Genomic DNA, 19,584 nt, shown 5'->3' on the forward strand with positions numbered 1-19,584 from the left:
TAAAAAGAACATTAAGACTTGCTTTTTCTATGCAAAACATTCCTAATTTTTAGTAAGACTATCAGACCCAAATTATACCACTCAGCTAATGGTCATTATTTTAGTTTCTTAAGAAAAACAAGAGTTACAAAACTGCATTCTGTACAGTTGTATCTTTTGATGGTCCACACAAGCTACAGCAGCAAGCTTACTATGATTTTCATTAGCATTTCAATCATCCATGAAACACCAAGACATATTCTCCTGCCTTTGAGGAACAGCAAATAAAACTAAATCATATGTATGGAATGGTCCATCAAAAGATACTTAACCCACATTTGCCCATTATCACAATTCCATAGTTATATCCAAGTGAGAAACATTTAGAATGAACATAAGATTGCAAAGAATAGTGAGGGAATATAATACAAAGCATCTATAAAAAGATGTACGAAAATAAATAAATAATCCCAAGAACAGTAAGGGAAGTCCTGCCTACCTTCTCCTCCCTCCCCATTTCTTTATGTTGGTTACCACTCGTAGACGACTTTGCAGAGACACATGTATTTTCCTCCTACACCATATTTATTAGCACATCCTTTCTTTCTCCCTTTCTTAGCCTACCAAAATGCTGTACAAAATGAACACTGTACATAACCTCTGCCCTTCAGACTGTTTTACAATGTTGATGCTCAAGCAGAACAAGAGACAGACTTTTGAAGAAACTGTACTTCATGCATAAGGCTACAGTCTCCTTCTTAAGAACGTGAAATAAATTAAGAAATTGGAAAAACAAGCTTAAAATTTTTTTCTTATTTGATAGCTCAGAAAATAGTACATTACAATTAATGGTTGCTAATAATAACTAGTTTGGCTGTAATCAGAAATATACTAAATTTCAAAGACTTTGTTACCTTTTTCTCAAATTATTTTACTGACTATAGAAATACATTAAGTAATTATCAGGATAATAGAATTAAATTTTAAAAGCTGGTGAGATGAAAACCAGAAAATTGAATGTGTTTCAAAATTTTTAACTCTTACTAAATTTTCAGAGAAGTCATTATTCTTCTTACAGACATGATAATGTCCAAAGAAAATATTAATAACCATATTTGGCTTTGTGAGTCAGTATAGGTAGCATCTTATGTATTTGCCACTTACAAGGTGTTCCAGAACACTTTTGAGGCCTTTTTCTAAAGGAATTAAAACATCTTAGATCTGATTCAAAGTATACATGAGTGAGACAGCATTACAAGGAAAAACTTAGGTGTATGTGTGAAACATAATGGGCATACTTTTCATTTTGCAACTCCTGCATTTTTCTTTGCGTTTCTTTATTCCTTTCATCAATTTCCTCTTTCAGCTCCTTAACCTGAGTTTTGTAAAGTGTCTGTAAAAAAAAGCATAAAAAAAAGAATCATTATTCAGATTCCATATGGAAATTCTTCCTTGTTTTCAGACTACTTAGTTTGAATTTGTCAAACCCCAACACATGCCAATACTGTCATTAGTGAAATTTTCTCCTTCCCTCCTCTCCTAGATGCTTCTTTAGAGTTTCTGTTGGTTAGGGAACTGATATGACCAAGTTAGTTTTCAATTTTCTCGTGTGTTTTGCTAGAGAGGTGCACAAATACACGCGCTGCAAAAGAGACAGAAGGCACCGTGACACAGCAGAACAGGTCTCCCAGACACAACAGGACAAAACTGTATCTTGAAGCATCACTTGTCTCAAAAGGTTCATCCAACAAGCCTAACACCATTCTGTACTTTCACCTGTTGCATTCTCTTTGTGTCCATTTACTTCTTCTCTTAGAATCTTAAGATTTTCCTGCACCAACTTAGTAAGTGATTCAGCTGAGGTTTGATTTATGTAAATTACCTACTTCTAGTTTTTATAATTATTTTGTTATTATTACCACCACCTGTAGTTCTGAAAGTTAAAATTTCATCTTCTACAGTAAACTACTTTTGCTAAATATCCAGACTGAATTATTAATGTCTTATTTAAACTACAAATTAGTGAAAAATGAAGAAACTGCTCTACATCTTCTTGTTAGCAGTATGTAATGGAGAAATGTAGAAAAAGCCCCTGTAACAGATAATCAAATTATAATAATATAAAGTTTAGTAAACTAAGTTTTTTATTGCCTCTCCAAGTTAAAAAACTAATGTAAAAGTATTTCCCAAAGTGAAATGAGTCTGTTCACATTCATAAATGTACTTGAAGTTCAGGTGTTACAGAGAATTTTATCCTATTGTTTCTTTTCACAGAGATTAAATAGATCAAATTACATCTATGAAATACACATTTTGGCTACCTGGAGTACCCAGTGAGGTTCTTCAGAGATTCAGGTGCAGAGAAGGTTGCTTTTTAGAATAAGGAATACATGCAGAATGCTACTGAGTCTATGGTTCTTAAATGTATGTATGGTAGATCAACAGCATTAACTATTTTCCAGTAAGTTTGGAGATTTTGAATTCTCTACGAAGTTTGCAATTTCTCAGAAAAATATTTCCTTTCCAACCTCAGGATAGGAACAACTCTGATGAATAAATCAGGTAAGTTACTCAACATAATGTCAGTTTTGACAAACAACAAAACAACATTTTAGATACACCAGCCAATGTTCTCTAATATTTTGTTCCTTGTTTGTATTTCAAGCAGTATTTTCTGAATTGCTGATTTATGCAAGGCTGTTACTTATGTTAAAACAATTTTAGTTTCAACTATTCATGTTAAATGATCTTATGTCAAAATTCCTTATAAACAATTCCTTACAAGTCTTACCGAAAAATACTGCTCAGCTTCAAGCTGATCCTGAAGCTCACGCATCTGACCTTCATTTCCTCTGTACTGTCTTTGAATAAAAAAAAGGGAAATATTTAAAAGTCAGCTACTAACAAAAGACAATTTAAGACAATTTCTAACCAGAACAGCACTCTACAATGATCTTACATTTGCATATATGTTACTTCACAAAGAGCAACAGTTTGTGGTTTGCTGATTTAATACAGCTCTTATTCTAAAACAATGACCCTTTCAGTACGTAATTTAGAAGCCCAGGACTACTCTGGATGGAGAAACATTACGCCAACTGAAAGAATATATGACAGGAGTCTAATGAATAAAAATTGTCTTAATTTTAAGATAGAGAAACATAAAGAAAATTAATCAGGCAATGAAAGGTAACTATTTACTCCCAGGTGCTAAAAGTTGCATATGATTTAGTAAGTAGCATCAGAGTCAATCCATAAAAAAAGTATTTCAAATAAAAGAGGAACATATACATATATATACACACATGCATGTATATGTGTGTGTGTGCCTTAACATGGAATGGTGAGCCAAGAACTGTTCTGAATTGTAGCTCATAACAAAAATATTCCAACACTGAAGGCTACATAGAAATCATAACATGCAGCTACATAGGAATCATAACATGCAGCTAAAAATACTCTTTCAGTTTAGGAAAAAATGCCTATGCTCCAGAGAAATTTATTCACTAGCAGGAACAGGCAAAACAGTACATGTATAATTAAGCAATTTTTTCCATTTTACTTCAGGTTTTTACTTACTTTGCAAGTTGAGCCAACTCAAATTCCAGTAATCTCTTTGCTTCCAACAAGGTATTGATTTCCTGTTTCAGCTGCTTCTCAGAACCCTTCAAATTATCAGCTTCAAAAGCTTGTGCCTTTAATTCATTCTGTGCCATTATTCGCTTATTCGTCTCTTGTTCTAGCTTAAGTGTCAGATTCCTTACCTAAATGAGAAATATTTCATTTTAGAAGCCTTTGCTAAATAACCAATTGCATGTGGCTGAAGAGGTTTCACATAGGGATTATTTTATATTAAACACTACTCATTGGTTGCTACACCATGCACCATATGTCAAAGTATTCTTGAATCTCCAAACACTTCAGTGCAATAATCTCACACAAAGCTACTACCCTTAGACCCTATGGCAATGATGCTGCAGGATGATAAAGCTTTCTCATTTTTAGTTTATTTCAAAGTCTCTGATTTAACTTATCTGAAAGACAACAACTGAAGAACTGGAAACCTCTCCTTGGATTTCAGACCTTAAAAATCTCTCAACCTAGAGAAAAAATGCAGCTTACCAAGTACATAAAAACATTTACATGAGTTGTGACCCCTAAGAAAGGTGTTATAAACTTCATTCCCACCGTTCTGTAAAGAAAATGTAAGGATGAAGCTATTATTCTTAGTATCTTGTTTTCACACTCAATAGTCTAACTGCATTTCCTTGAACAAAAGGAAAGAATGCAAACTCGACAACACAAACTCAAACCTGTAAATCATCCACATCAATCAGACTGCACAGTCAAATTCACAAGCAAATTTTTTCTTTAGAAAAAGAAAAAACACAAAAAACACACACAAAAAAAGTGTTATATTGAAGTTCAAATATGGAAGACATGCTAGAGTTATGAAACAAGCTGAAATTACCTAAACCTACTTAGGCCAACAACCATCCTCAATTCTACTGAGAGTGCTATTATATAAGGAGCTCAGTATAAATGAATTTAATTTTCTATTTCTCAGTTCAACCCTAATTTCTTACTTATAAAGAAAACTATTAGCAATTAACCTTTTACTTACTTCATCTTCCAGTCTCTCCTTTTGCTGAAGAAGATGTTCCAATTTCTGCTGAGATTGCTTCAGGTCGAAGTCCAACATGGAACACTGTTTTTCAGCTTGAACTATTCGATTTTCTGCCTTTTCTCTTGCTGCCCGTTCTTCCCTTATCTTTTTTTCCATTTCTAAAAATGATTAAGGGAAGAAAAACAACAAAAATTATTACATAGCATCTGCAAGCATGCTTTTGTAAAAGTAGTCATAAATATCCTAATATTTTCAGAACTTTTTGTTCAGCTATCTAAGCTTTTCTGCTGTTTGATGCAAGAAAAAAGATCCTGGCATTATTATAAGGAACAATAAAAAATAAAAATAATTCCAATCTGCATTCAAAGCACTGGAATATTATCATGACAACTGCAAGATAAATAGTGAAAGAAATAAAAAGCATGGATTCTTGAAGTAATCATTTTGACGTAAGGCAAAGTTTCATTTCCATGAATGGAAAGAAGCAAAAGAAAAAATGCTACGATTATTGTTAACTCTAAAAGCCACATTTAGGTACTGATGAACTTCACAGAGAAAACTTGGCATATTCAATTACAAAATCAAGACATACCTTTGATTCATGGATATACATCTATAAAAGAAACTTCTCACTTCACTTTAGACAAGCATAACACAACACCAGTATTTTTAATGCAGTTACACAGGAATGAATGCTCAAAGACATCTCTTTTGATAATGCATTCTTTCAATTCTGTTTAGCATTAGAATTTCAAGATTCAATACCATTTTAGAAGCCAAGGAAGGCTTTGAAGTAAGGTATGCAAAACATTAAGAAACAATACAATCTTTATGCAATAGAACATTAGGGGAAATAATTTAAAATGTGTAGCTTAAAGGTTTTAAGATTTTAATACACATTTTCTTTATACAAGGGATCAAACACTTGTGCAAGAGTACTACAGTGTAAGACAATGTGTATTAAAAGATCATAATCAGAACATGTTTTATTACGTATTTACCTGAAGCTTGCAGGAAACACTTACCACACATTGCAACTGATCTTGCCTCCTCTATGGACTGGTGCTTGTCAGTTAACCGCGCTTTAGTCACTTTGTGCTCATTGACTTCCTGCTCTAGCCGGTCTTGTAAGGATTTCAGCTTGTAGTTCAAATCTATCTCTAAATTATTCTTTTCCTGAAGATGAGGAAAAAGTGATCAGATTTCTATAATACCTGAGCAATCACATTTTTATTCCCTTTTTTTAGTATTAAATTTTTGTTATCATATCAATGTTATTTTCCACACTTAGCAAAGAACAGTAATACACCAAAGCTGTACTCAGTGCTCTGGAAAAAAATCTCATTAACTTTTTTTCAGTAGTCTATAAATTTGTAAGAAAATGGAAACTTCTCCATTCATATAATCATTAGTCACCTAAATTCGGAACAGACATCCTAGAGCACAGAGGAATCAGAATTATTGTTATCTGTATGTATTTGGGTTATTTCATTGCTAGGATTGCCAGGCATTAACAGTAATTCACCAAACAAGCACTGGCCTTTGAATGGCTGCTTCACATAACAACTTAGAATTGCTTGTCCCGTTCCCTCACATCATGTCATATCTCTGGTTTATTCACATAGCCCACAGAGCACAGCAAGCCTTTACCTAACCTCACTAGACAGAGTTAACTCTGCAGTTTGCCTGGAGAAAGGGAGCAGGATTTCCTTTTACTCCTTACTTGTTTTTCCATCATATGGAAGGGACCAGAGATGTTAGAGGAACATTCAGAAGGAAGGACAGAAAAAAATTCTGCACCTAAGTTGATAAAAAAGCCTGCCTGGCACTGTTCCAGTCAAATTAAAATCCAGTAAAGGCCAAACAAAAAATAAGATTTCTAAAAAGTTCATAGATTTTCAGAGGCAAGTTTTTGCAGTCATAGTTGAGCAGGAAGAAAAACATTCCTTGCTACTGGCAGTAGGACTGGATCCTTGAATCAGTGATAATGAATGACAAACACAATTTTCATGCACAATGCTACAAGAAAGAACTACCTGAGGACTTGGGAGACCATCCTGATGAGATTGTAAATTAGCAGTAATTAGTAAATTAGTTCATAATTTAAATGCATGACTGATTTAGAGCAATAACACTGGACTTGGAAACATCAATAACATTTGAAAATATAGTCAAAAGCTGACAAAGAGCATCAGCCTCAACATCATTTCACCATACCTTTTCTGAATGATTAAGCATATCCTGTGCTTGTTTTCTTTCTGCTTCCACTCTTTCAAGATTGTTTTTAATGTTTTTTACTTCTTCTTGTAAAGCTGTAATCCGAACTGCCACAAAAAATTAAGTATCACTCAATATTAGTCACTTTACTTAGATAATTGTCTTTGCAAGTTCTATTGATTTCTGGGCCCATAAGATATTTCAAATACTTCAAAATTTTCAGGCATGCAAAGGCCGTACACTGTAGAGCAAACTGACCTTTTTAGACACTCTTTATGCATGTCATCAGTAACAATTCACAAAAACTAATCATGCAAAAATGGTTCCTGCCTTCCATCACTGCCATTATCTAGTATTCAAAATTTCTTTCATAAACCCAAGTTCAGCTATGTTATGGGACAAGCACCTATAAGTGATGCTAACTTCATTAATGGGTAGACAAAGCACATTACACAGAACATCAGTCTCAAACAGATTTCTGGGTACAAACACAACATGTATTCACCGAAGTGGGACTCAAACCATGGGGAAGTCAGGCACTGAAACAGGCTCCCCATGGAAGGTATGGAACCACCACTCCTGAAAGTGCTCAAAAGATGTGCAAATGTAAACCGCTTAGGGATGTGGTTTAGTGGCGGATTTGGCAGTTCTGGGTTAATAGTTGACCTCAATGATCTTAGAGGTCTTTTCAAACCAAAACCATCCTATGATTTTCAGCGCTATGACATGGAAGAAGTAACTATTCCCCAAACTCCACAGCATCTACCCTTGTGTGGCATAAGAGTTTATACGAAATACTAAGTAGAATCATGTGTTTTGGAAGAGACCTCTGAAAACCATCTAGTCCAATCTCCCTGTCACATGCAGGGACATCTCTCACTAGACCCTGTTGCTCAAAGCCGCATCAATCTAGACTGAAACACTTCTAGGGACAAGGCAACAACAGTTTCTCTGGGCAACAGTAATACTCTGTCCCAGGGTATTACTACCCTTAGTGTAAAAAATTTCTTCCTATATGTGATGTAAATTTACTCTCCTTCAATTTAAAACCATTGCCCCTTGTCCTGTCACTATAGACCCTGGTAAAAAGTCTCTGTCTTACACTCCCTTTCAGTAGGGAAAGGAGAGTTCTCATCAAAAGCCTTTGCCTCATGAAAACTCAATACTGCAGACAGATGGTTCAAAAATGGCCAGTTAAGAGTCAGGGTCCACTAGCACAGGCACAGTCACGAACTAATGCACCTGAATAGTTTCTAGTAGAAACTATGGAAGAATCAATACAAACAGTAGAAAGTTTCAAGCATCCTGCAAAAAGGGCTTCCACATCTGTGTCCCTTATTGTGCTCTTAACCTTGCTTGTAAAAGTAATGTAGAATCATCATAAAAGAAAACAAATGTAATTTAACAAAAAAATACCCTTCTCCACAAATGAAAGAAGAGCAAGTGCAGGATATACCAACTTGGCTACTGCACAAGTCAGTAAGACAGTGCTGCATCTTCTCTAGCACTGTATCAGCTCTTCGTGTTTTCACACCACTCTACTCAGACTTTTAGTCAGTCAGTGCAGCCCCAGACTCACGATCAGTGTTTGATACTCTTTGATTTTGATATTCTCTCTCTCCCAAGAGCTGCTCAACATGATCAGGAAGCCAGATCCAATACTCAGAAATTGTTCAGTCACACTTTATTTGCAGGTTGGCTTTCCTCCCATTACCAAACTCTACACCATTAAAGTAGGGTTATCACAACTTTTTTTGGTCAAGTATAAGTTCAGAATAATTACCCTGTAGTTCTCCAATAATTTCAGATCCGTGACTTCTGTCCCTTCGTTCTGACTCCAAAGCTGCTTGTAGTTGGTAATAATCTTTCTCCACCTGCAGTTTTGTGCTTTCCAGAACTCTGCACCTTTCCTGTAGTTCTCTATTCAGTGATTCTACCTGACTTAATGACTTGCTAATTTCTGTGTTACCCTTTCTCAGTCTTGCAGCTGTGTCAGATTCTGTCCTCAGTAAATCATTTGCTTCTTCTAGCTGTTAAAATAAACCAGACAAGACTCTCAAATATAAAGATTATGGAACCAGTTTTGCTACATTTCAATGCTCAAATCTAAGATATAATGAAGACAAGGAGCACAAACAACATACTTGTTTTTGTAACTGTGTTATCTTCTCATTTGAAATTTGTGAATTCTGGCTGATTTTTTTCAAGTCTTCCATCTGATCTTTTAGTGTGGACACTAAAGAGAAATTGCACCATTATTACTAAAAAAAACCTTAGAGTTTTAGTCTTGTTTTTTTCACACAAACATGCTCCAAAATATTGTTTTGCATTGATAAGTCTTTTGTTGACTTTTTGCATCTAATATATATTTTTATGTCAAACTTTGTGCTTGCAGACCAACAACACAGCACAATGTTGCAGAGAACAGAATTTGAAAATTAGAACAAAAAAACTGTGTTCAAACAAAACTGAACTCAAAATCTGTGTTCATTATTTGAAAAGCTCCCCTTTCAAACTTTAAAGTTACATAGCACTTAAGATACTATTGAGACTACATTGCCCCGCAAAAGACATCATATACCTCCTCAGTGTCAACGTTTGGACAATATTGCATACCTTCATTTTCCACATTACGTCTTTTTTCATTCTCTTGTTCAAATTTTCTTTGGTACTCATTTATCTTATGCTGTAATACCATCTTTTCCTTCTCAATCTGAGACACTGTTGTTTCCAAGTTCTTCCTTTGATTTCCCTAAAATTCAAAGAATTGGTGCTTTATAGTTACATTTTAAGGAATGACTGCTAAACCAGTATCTCTGCAACTAATTAAACAAGGAAATTGATGCACTGTTTCAAATGAATGAATTTCTGGCTTCCTTGGAAAGGTTTTCAGAAAATACAGCTTTAACTTCTACATGACCAATTTATACAATTACTAGAAAAATTGTTGCTAGTACAATTATATTTAAAGTAACTACTAAAATTATTATCAAGAGACAAGGACTCAACAGAAAATCAACTGCATTTTTGTAGTAATTGACTTTTATAAGCTCTAGAAAACTTGCAACAAGCAAGACTAAGTAAAATATTTAGCAGAGTAAACAGAAATCAGCATGACTAACAGAAAGAAAAGCTTTTGTAAATGGCTACAAATAAAAATGTAATCTCCCAATGTTATGTATTGAAACATGATTGCTAGGCCTCAAACTTGAACACAGAACAATTTTTTTAGACACAGAAAAAATATCTTAGAATCATGAAAGTACTATTCCTAACTGCACTCTTTACCCAATTGAGGCATCTTCAGGGGGGAAAAATATTACCTCTTCATCCAGTTCTTTCATTATCTTGTCTAGCTTTATGTTAGAAGATCTAAAAAATAAAACAAGATCATTTAACAGGTACATTATACATACTGGTTTTCTAGTGAAATGATTTGTGGTCATTACTAAAGTGAATGTTAATATTTTGACTAATGTTATTTTGTGACAAACATTTAAAGCTGAAAAAGACAATCAATCATTGCAAATAATTTGTAAAATATATCACTAAGTATTTATCAGCTTTCTTACAGATTAAATATGTGAAACTTTAGGTGCCACATTTTATCCCTTAATCTGCAAAAAAAAGTGTATGGGCACAACAGGTTATCCTTAAGATTAGAATACTCTGGGTAAGCTGCTACAACTTCCTCTAGTTATGCTCTCCAAATATCTAAAATAGTTTATTAATTCCACAGTGGGCAGCTCCCTACTACAGAAAAAGGTCTATGAATAAAATATTATTTGAAAGTCTCTCAGTTGAAGCAATGTATTAAAAGACTGAACTACAGTAAAAGTGCAGCAAAACGCACAGTAAAACATCATTTAACTGGCAGTAACATTGACATTGTATTTCTGTAGGCAGCCATCCCTCTTCAAAGAGGACCCAGACAAGGCTGCCTGGCAAGTACAAAAAGAGGCAGTTGTAATAGTTAGGAGTATCTCCTATCTACTGACTCTGCAGTGAATGGCATGACATACCAGAAGACACAGTTGTGCTCTGACAACTTCAGTAGCACTGCAGGAAGACAGTTACTGAATATCCTTCAAGAATGTACGTCCTGCTTGTGGAGAGCAATCAGAACGTGCAAACAGTGAACTTGTGTTTAAGTAAACAACAGTGTCACACAGCCTAAATTCCCATTAGACCATTTCAGTTACCAGTTTATACCTAAGGAGCTTGAACAGCTACACACTGGTTCTAATTCACAAGTCTAAAATCTTCCTATATCATATACCTAGTGTTGTCTCCTGAGATTATTTAATTCTTCAGGAAAAGACTTCAAAAGGAGAAGCTAAATGAAGGCAAATTTAGTTTGCATGACTCACAGTAAAAATGTCTGATTATCAGAAAAGAAGAATCTCAACTGTTTGTTCGTAAGTGTGACTGCAAGAAAAACACCGATTCTCACATAGCTGCTACTTCAGCATGGTAGAAACGCAACTTCAGAAAGCAAATTGTTGTTCTCATATGTTAGTCATAGAAAAAAAAAAGTGGTTTTTCAACAAGTTCTCTGTATTTAGAAAACACCTAATTAATTTTAATAATCCAGTATGTGCTATATATACAGATTCTCACAATTTCAAAAAAATCAACATGGTGAGTGTGTACCTCAGTCCAATAAAACATTTGAATACAGAGATATCAGGTAAACTCAAACACTTAAGTGTTCAGAAAGAATACGTGTTACACAATTGTCAATGAAAAAAAATTCTTTATAGCAAGACAATTTCATTATACTCAGGAAAATTTTAGAATTACTTAAACCCGTCCTGAACTCCCTTGGAGAACTACAACACCATTGTTAGTGTTATCCTGGTAATCCCTAAAGCAGTACCACAGAACTGAAGTGTTAGATATACTTAAATTATGTAAACAATTGAAGTTCAAAGTCTCACCTGCACTTTTGTTCCATTTCATCTTTCAACTGCATTTCATTATGTAGCTGTTCTTCTAACTCATAGATCATCTTCTGCATATTTTCCAGCTTTAAATATATATTTGTACATGAAAGAACATGCATTAAATTTAGAAACTTTAAAAAAGTATTTCATAATATTCAGTTCTGCCTACATTGTATCACAGCTTACTTTCTTCTACCAAAATAAGACCTATTACCTCGTTAAAATGTGATACATGTCCCTTCCTCCCCGCCCCCCCCCCCCATTTAATTACAGAAGGCAGTTTGTTTTTCATTTGTATGCACAAGAAATTTTAGGTATTTTCAAAATTCACAGTGCTAAGCTGAGTCAAATCCTCCTTGTTTTACATATCTTCAATACCTGCCTAAAGATACTACTGCAAAAATGTAAGAAAACACTTTAGCAAGTCTGAAAATTTCTTCTAGCATGTATTTTGCAATCCATCTTAAAGCTCCCAACAAATTCAGGAAGCAGAACCAAGCCAGTCAGTTACTGGCAATAGGGAGAAAGTGCTCTCACCATCTCTTTAGTCAGAGATTGTTTTTACAGCTAGAACTGTACCAAGGTTTGAAAGATAGTAACAAACTTCAGATGTTAATACGGCACATTACGGCATAGCATGTACTGCTTGCCAGCAGGATAAACTCAGGAATTCATTCCCTTCATGTAGTCTCAAAATATCTACCACCTTCTATCAAATATCTAGGCACAATAATCCCATTCCAACATCAAAATCCCCATTTAAAATGATGGTGGTCAGCTTTGAATCAACCTCATGTTGATTCCTTATAAACCTTTCCACTGATACTGTAAAGATTTCAGCCTATTTAATTTTTACGCATTTCCCTCAACGCTCCTGGAACTGCATAGAGAAGCACTAGATTACTAATCTAGATTCTCTTCAAAGCAACATATTCAAGCGGTTTTGATGCTTTTCTTTCTTGTTTCTTGTTTTAGCTCCAAAATCTCAAAACACTTCCAAAAATTAGACATTTCAGCACTTAGCAGACCAGCTCTGGAAAACAAATTACTGGTGTGACATAGAACATAACACTATGTGGGTCAGACAATGCTGGTAGATAAAATCAAGGGATAGCTTCTATATCTAAACTTTGAGGACAAAGGAAAGACCAGTAAACAACGCATTTATCTCCTTGGTATGAACCACTGAGAAATAAAGCAAGAAGCAACTATTTAAAGGCTCTCACTGTAATAAGAAAGGACCACAGTAAATGCCCCAAAACAGAGGATAACAAAGGTTCAATGTGATTTCTCTTCCATTTCCTTTTACTCATGTTATAGCCCTTCCAGACAGGGTGCACAGAGGAACTAAATGGGATGGATGAGAAACAGGTCTAAAAAAGACATCTGGCAACTGAGGCATTTCTGACTCCTACTAGCTTGGACTGCTATCGCATCCTCTTGCGTCTCTCTGTCTCTGCATGTTCTCACATCAGGCTGTACCCCAGGGGACCCATCTGAGCTTGCTAAGCAGTCTAATTATATCAGTAGAGACAACAGGCTTCCGGACTAAGTTCTGCACAATCTGCTATCAATAGACTAAAGAATACCTCAAGAAAATCCTGAGTTACAATTAACTCAGGATAAAAGCACTCCTTTAACTTTTAGTTTGCTCTTGGTTTCCATTTTGAGTAGGAAGAAGGGGAGGAAAGGTCAACAGAAAAGCCTCTCTGCAACAGAGAAGTAAAGAAAAATCCCTCTGGAACTGTCATTCTTTTTTTTTTTCTTCCTTACTCACTACAGCATAGTGAGTCTGTACCCTGAGCAATGAAGAAAACCTAAGATCCAGTGCAAAAGAATCTGTTAATCTCCTTTTTCTTATAATCTAAACTGTTTATAGGTGATTATGGCAGCATTAAAGCAAAGTAAGTAATCAGATCTTCAAAGAGGTTTGATATTCAGTAAAATGACATTGAATTCTATTTTTGCACAACATCATGCCCTAATTCTGTTAAGTTTTACACACTTGCAAAACAACTAATTTCTTGAAATTTGTGGCCCTCAAAATGCAGATGTCAAAATGCAGAGAGACCAGGTAACATCCTGTGTTTTATTTCCAAAACGAATTAATTTGCTAACCATGTGTCAACATTACCGTTTTCATTGCATGCTGAGAAAGAACTGTGGGGGGAAAATACCTTGTAATAAAGACTTAACATTGATTTAAACCTTCCTATATCACTCAAATTCTTCCAGACCTTCACCTCCCAAAACTGACAAAAATCACAAGATATTTCAGTATGTCTGACAATATGGACAGGACTATTGAGGATTCTTTAAGTAACACTGAGCAGAATTTCACTGAGTATGCCAAATCCATTCAGTAACTCTCTTCAAAGTCAACCAAAAGCCAGCACACAGTTTTAAATACTTTCAAATATTGGAAATTCTGCTTTTGTTTTTGAATTTTACTGTATCAACAGTCAATTGCTTGTAAGAAAATAAAAGTATATAAAATACATCAATATATGTAAAAAATCAACACATTTAAATAATTAAATTCAGCTGCCCAATAAAGGACATAACCAGTTCCCCTGCCCTGTACAAATTTTCTCTGGGTAGTGCCATGTGTCATTAAACCTTTTTATTGCTAATTTAAGAGAAAAGGGAACACAGATCAGTATATTTTCTACTCTCAACAGAAAACAGAACAAAATACTAACACAGTAAATCATAGTCAAGGCCAAGATTTCTTCTAGAGTTAATTTGACCATGTTTTCTTCTGGAAAGAATGTGGTTTGTAAAATATTAAACCATTTTCAGAGAACAGCTTGATTTATATCAGAACTTGCATAAAATCCAAGCACACAACCAAGTCTCAAACACCTTAGCATATCTTCCTGGAAACCTGACTGTGAGATGCTTGGGAAGAACTGAAAGAATTTCTGAGCATTTCTTGCTAGGTGAACTGCTCTAGAAATGCAGATCCCTGCCTCAACTCCCAACAGCTTGTGGGGAAGGCCTGTGAAGGAGTAGAATGCCCAAGCTTGGTACATTGTCTTCCACCTTCCACTGAGTTCACTGGAAGTCCAGACTCCATGGCTGCCACAAAGCTATATCCAAGATCAATAAGGCACTCTAAAAACCCTGCACAAACACTTTGATATTTCTAAAGATAAAAACTGTGAATCCTTTCTCACACAAAATTTTGGCTATTTTATTCAATTCAGGAAACCAATGTTATATTAACAAGTGAAATTCTGCTTTCCCAATAACTTTATTAGGGAGGTCATACTAAAGAGCTAAAAATCATGCAATGATTTCATTGATCTCAAAACACTAAGATAATTTGAGACATTTCTAACTCAAACAGATTATGCCTATATACGCAGTAGACTCATTATTAGGACACAATAAAGATGAATACATACCACACTTTTGTCCACACTGGAGCCTGTTCTGTTGTCATTGGAATTTTCTGCAGGGACACCTAAATACCTGCAAAAACATTTTTAAAGTTATATTTGAAAAGTTGTTTAAACGCAAGATTATGAAAAAAGATTAAGATAATACACGCGTCCTTAAATAGAACACCCAGATTTATTGCTCCAAAATGGGGATAATCAAATAACAACCTAATCAGACTTAAGCAAACATAATTGAAAAATTCAATTTATTGAAAGGTTAAAGTACAAAGCTGCAATAGAAGGCCTCCACCAAAAAAAAAAAAAAAAAGAAAAAAAAAAGAAAAAAAAGAAAAGGATTTCTGCCAAATACAATACAACCACTTTTCTTTTTTTTTAATAACCATTAAAATAATCTTTGCTTTCCTTAGTTACAACACTCTCACTGGCTTCCATCCCATAAATATTTACTCAAGCACTTATGCAGCAAGTAGCAGTAATGAAGCAAAGTCTGCAGAGATTGTGTAACTTTCAACAAAGTTACTAAGAGTTCCACACACAAAAAGTTTGCCCTCAAGCCAGTGTTCTTATTTTACGTAAATGTTTTCTAAAAATACTATAAATTTCTAGTTGTGATGATTCTGGAGAGTCAGGTAAATAAATACAAATTACTGTTTTCAAATTCCTTTGGTATTTGATGTGATATTCTTGGCCTGATAAGTGATCTAAAGAGACATAAAGCATCTATTAAGTGCATCAGATTACATGAGAAATAACTCCAACACATGAACTGAGAAAGATGGGACACAACCTTTTTGTTTCACGGGGATATTTCCAGATATAAAAAACCTCTCCAAAAGATCAAGGAGAGTAAAATCAAAGGCATCTCCAAACCATGGTCAAATTAAACATCAATCCAGATTTCAGACAATCAAATGACAAAGTGGAAATGAAACAGTTTCTTATGGAAACAAGTTTGCTGTTTGGAGTACAAGAAGCCACCATATTTTACACACCAGGTTAGAGTTAGAATGTGATACTTAGACAGGCACAGCACCAGCTCCATCAAATCTGAAAGAGAACTCACAAGCCAGATAGGGCTACAAAGTGTTCTCAGCTGGTATTCCAAAATCTGTGTTAACATGTCAAGATACAAACTTATTTTTCTTTTAATGCTTGAATATTTTCAGTACAAAAACAAAACAAAAGTTAGGATTACAGGTTTAGTAAGCATGAATAGTCATTTCAGATTTTTCAAGACAATCACACCAGCAGAATATTACAGGACAAAATTCAGTTCTACACCAGTATTGTAGTAAGTCTACAAAGTTATGATAGTAGCAGAGAGCAGTAGAACTCTTCAATGACAGCAAGAACACAGCCACTTAGCTCCCTAAATTCTTGATACTGTTCCCCAAAAAGAAATATAGGGAAAGAAGGAATTCTGTTATTAACATGCTCCTAACATGCTACTTCTTGACAATATATTCCAAAATATTCCTGCAAGGCAAAAATGAAAACTTTTCAAAGTTACAGACTAAAGAGAGAACAATAGGTGAAACTCTTGAACCACTGAACTCACCCAAAGTGTACAGAAAGCCTGCAAGTCCTTCTACACCTTACCATGGCAAAAAGTAACAACAAATCCAACTCTTTGCAGAGATGGAAAGAATTTCACCACAAGCTTGGAAAAGTGTTTCCTCTTCTATGCAAGGATGAAAACCAGATTTATTTCCTTTAAGATTTTTTCTGTCCAGAAATGCTATTAAAACTAACAGTCTCGATCTGACAGCTCTACAATAAGTTTTAGCCCATTTTAAGCCTGACACCACAATTAAAAGCAGCTTTCCAAGTATTAAAAAGTTACTGAGATTTTTGAATGTAAGTGTAACTATCCATAGGACCTACAATAATAATGACTGTTGAAAGCATGAATTAATACAGCTTTAACTGATATAATTTAAAAGCCTTTTAAGCAATACTGAAAGCCGTAAAGCATCAAGATCTCACTCAGTCAGTGGATGCGTACTTACAAAAAAGAAAAATTATGAAGCAGAAAGCATGCAAGTAGGAAATATTTCTAGTAAGCCAAGGTTTAATTTACCACACACTAAAACACTGATGTTAAGTATGGAAACTTCATATTCAGCTCAGGGATATGCAATAAAACAAATGGACTTTCAAACTCTGATTCATGACTCCACACACAATTCAGTGCTCTGCAGGCAGCTCTGCCTGGTAGTGGCAACAGTGGATTTTCTTGCTTAGTTTCTGCAGCATCACTATAAAATCTTCTCAATGCAGAACAGGACACTCAACAACACAATGTGATATTTTAAGATAATGATGTCTAGCAGTACTGGTTATAATAGTTAAAGTATTAAACTAGTGTAATTTTTAGTATTCTGAATGATTAGTAAGTATCTGAATAGACTTAAACCTATATATTGGTTGGTAAGAGTCAGGAACAGTGCCAACAAAGAACACACCATTAATTTGCTTTCTGCGCACATACCGACGGTTGCTGTAGTACGTAAATCCTACAAAAGGAAGCTGGTTGCCCACAAATGCTTTTGGTATGGGAAATGTTTCTTCCTCTCCTTTGTCTTCTTCCAGATCATCAAAATTACTAGTGTCAATGTCACTACTTAAGTCAGGCACAACTGGTGCTACAGCTATAAAAAATGCAAAACAGTATGATAACAATCAGTATACCATTCAAGTTACTAAGAAAATTTTGCTTGTTACAGAGTAAATAAAACTTTAAACTCCTTTAAGCAAAATACACCAGTACTTCTGCTAACATGATACATAAGTAAGTCAGACCACCTTTCTGAGAAAAGCACTATACTTACTGTCTCTGAGTGTTTCCCAAGCCCACTGATCATTTTTGAAGAAAAGGTGCCGTTTAATTTCTTCTACACCATTTCGTCCTAGCCTCACTTCCCTGTTAAAGAGTATTTTGGTTAAACACATGAGATTCCATAAATTATTCTGAAGCATTTTAAAGCATAATCTAACAACAAAGACAATAAAATACCTCTCAAGCTATGGTAAAATGTACACATAACTCAAAAGTTTTCATAAGAACATCTCTATATGAGCATAGCAGCTACATTTCAGAACACAGTCTGGTTTTAACTTGGTAAGAATCTCTGCTGCTTCTGTTTCCGCCATCATGGATAGCTCAAGCAATTGCCAAGATTTTACACCACACTCATGCCCAGGCTCTAAGAATTTCACTTCTCCTGAGCAGTTTAAAAATGTACACAAAACAAATACTTTTTTTTTCCAACATGACAAGAAATACTCTTAACAAAGGCTTATTTTCATTATGAGTAAAATATAAACCTTACCTATCAGTTAAAAAGGCACAAATGAGGTTTTTTGCCTCTTTAGAAATGTCACTGTCATCAGGGAAAGTAAGGGAGTTCTTATGGTTCATAATCTTACTGTACGTTCCAACCAAAGAATCAGCATAAAAAGGTGTATCACCTGAAAAAGAAGAACCACAAACATTAAAAGCAGATCAAAATTATTGTAGACTTATTATGCAATATCTGAATTACATATACAACAACGTATGCAAGCAAGTCAACAACAGGAAAGGACAAATGCCTGAGAACTCTGCCAGAATTTTTCTAAAATAAATTCTGTAAATGCCAGGATCTGTAAATCACAGCTCACGCCAGAAGAGCGATAATGTTAAAAACAAGAGTGATTTTAACATGGGGGTCTAGTTAAGTAGCGCAGTCAGTTCTGATGATCCTACTACTCACCTACAAGCATCTCATACAAGAAGACTCCCACTGACCACCAGTCACATTCCCGCCCATAGTAACCATCCCCTCCCTGGGACTTCAATACTTCAGGAGAGATGTAGTCTGGTGTTCCCACAGCCGTGTCACATCGTACCATTCCTTCCTACAAAAAAGAGGAAAATGGCCAGGCTCCAACATAAGATCCAAAGTTGCCGGTAAGTTCCATGAGCTTATGCAGCCTAAGCAACATCAACAGATCCACATCAAATTTTGTCAACAAACATTCTTTTTTAATTATTGTTTTTAATATTTTTGAAGTCTAAGCTGCTAAAGCCAGAACAAAGCACTAGATCTGTCAAACACAATGAAAGTTGCTTTAAAAACCTGACTTAGTATCCAAGAAGTAATCAGAATTGCATCTAAGGCCCTGCAAACACCACATAGCCACTCATGCCAGTATAAATGTGTCATTTGCTGACAGGATGTACTGTAAACAGTGAAAGCTCCTCTGTTAGCATAAATGGGTCAACATCAGGGATTTTAATAACAGGAACAGCTGAACTGCAAGTTTTCGGCCTCTGACCCAAGATATTGAATGCTAGGAAGACTAAAGGTAGATAAGGCTTTGAAAATCTATGTAGAGACTTCAAAACAGTTAATAGATGAGAAGA

General features: G+C 35.0%; 1 protein-coding gene across 3 annotated transcripts in view; it reads right to left on the reverse strand.

Annotated features, from left to right (window-relative positions):
• The window catches only part of ROCK1 (Rho associated coiled-coil containing protein kinase 1), an 83,101-nt gene that overhangs the window by 21,551 nt on the left and 41,966 nt on the right, over nt 1-19,584 (reverse strand). For all 3 annotated transcript variants that reach the window (XR_012054101.1, XM_030266066.4, XM_030266065.4), the window contains exons 7-22: nt 18,932-19,076; nt 18,509-18,647; nt 18,008-18,099; nt 17,668-17,827; nt 15,180-15,246; nt 11,764-11,852; nt 10,147-10,195; nt 9,440-9,575; nt 8,968-9,059; nt 8,607-8,853; nt 6,824-6,930; nt 5,632-5,782; nt 4,604-4,764; nt 3,559-3,743; nt 2,771-2,840; nt 1,278-1,372 (exon numbers count right to left, since the gene is read on the reverse strand). Coding sequence is in view for 2 of the 3 variants with exons in the window: in XM_030266066.4 (XP_030121926.2) it covers nt 1,278-1,372; nt 2,771-2,840; nt 3,559-3,743; nt 4,604-4,764; nt 5,632-5,782; nt 6,824-6,930; nt 8,607-8,853; nt 8,968-9,059; nt 9,440-9,575; nt 10,147-10,195; nt 11,764-11,852; nt 15,180-15,246; nt 17,668-17,827; nt 18,008-18,099; nt 18,509-18,647; nt 18,932-19,076 (1,985 nt within the window). In the remaining variant the exon portion in view is untranslated. The remainder of the gene's footprint in view (nt 1-1,277; nt 1,373-2,770; nt 2,841-3,558; nt 3,744-4,603; nt 4,765-5,631; nt 5,783-6,823; nt 6,931-8,606; nt 8,854-8,967; nt 9,060-9,439; nt 9,576-10,146; nt 10,196-11,763; nt 11,853-15,179; nt 15,247-17,667; nt 17,828-18,007; nt 18,100-18,508; nt 18,648-18,931; nt 19,077-19,584) is intronic.

Source organism: Taeniopygia guttata, chromosome 2 (genome assembly GCF_048771995.1).
Source record: "Taeniopygia guttata chromosome 2, bTaeGut7.mat, whole genome shotgun sequence".
Classification (NCBI taxonomy): Eukaryota; Metazoa; Chordata; class Aves; order Passeriformes; family Estrildidae; genus Taeniopygia; species Taeniopygia guttata.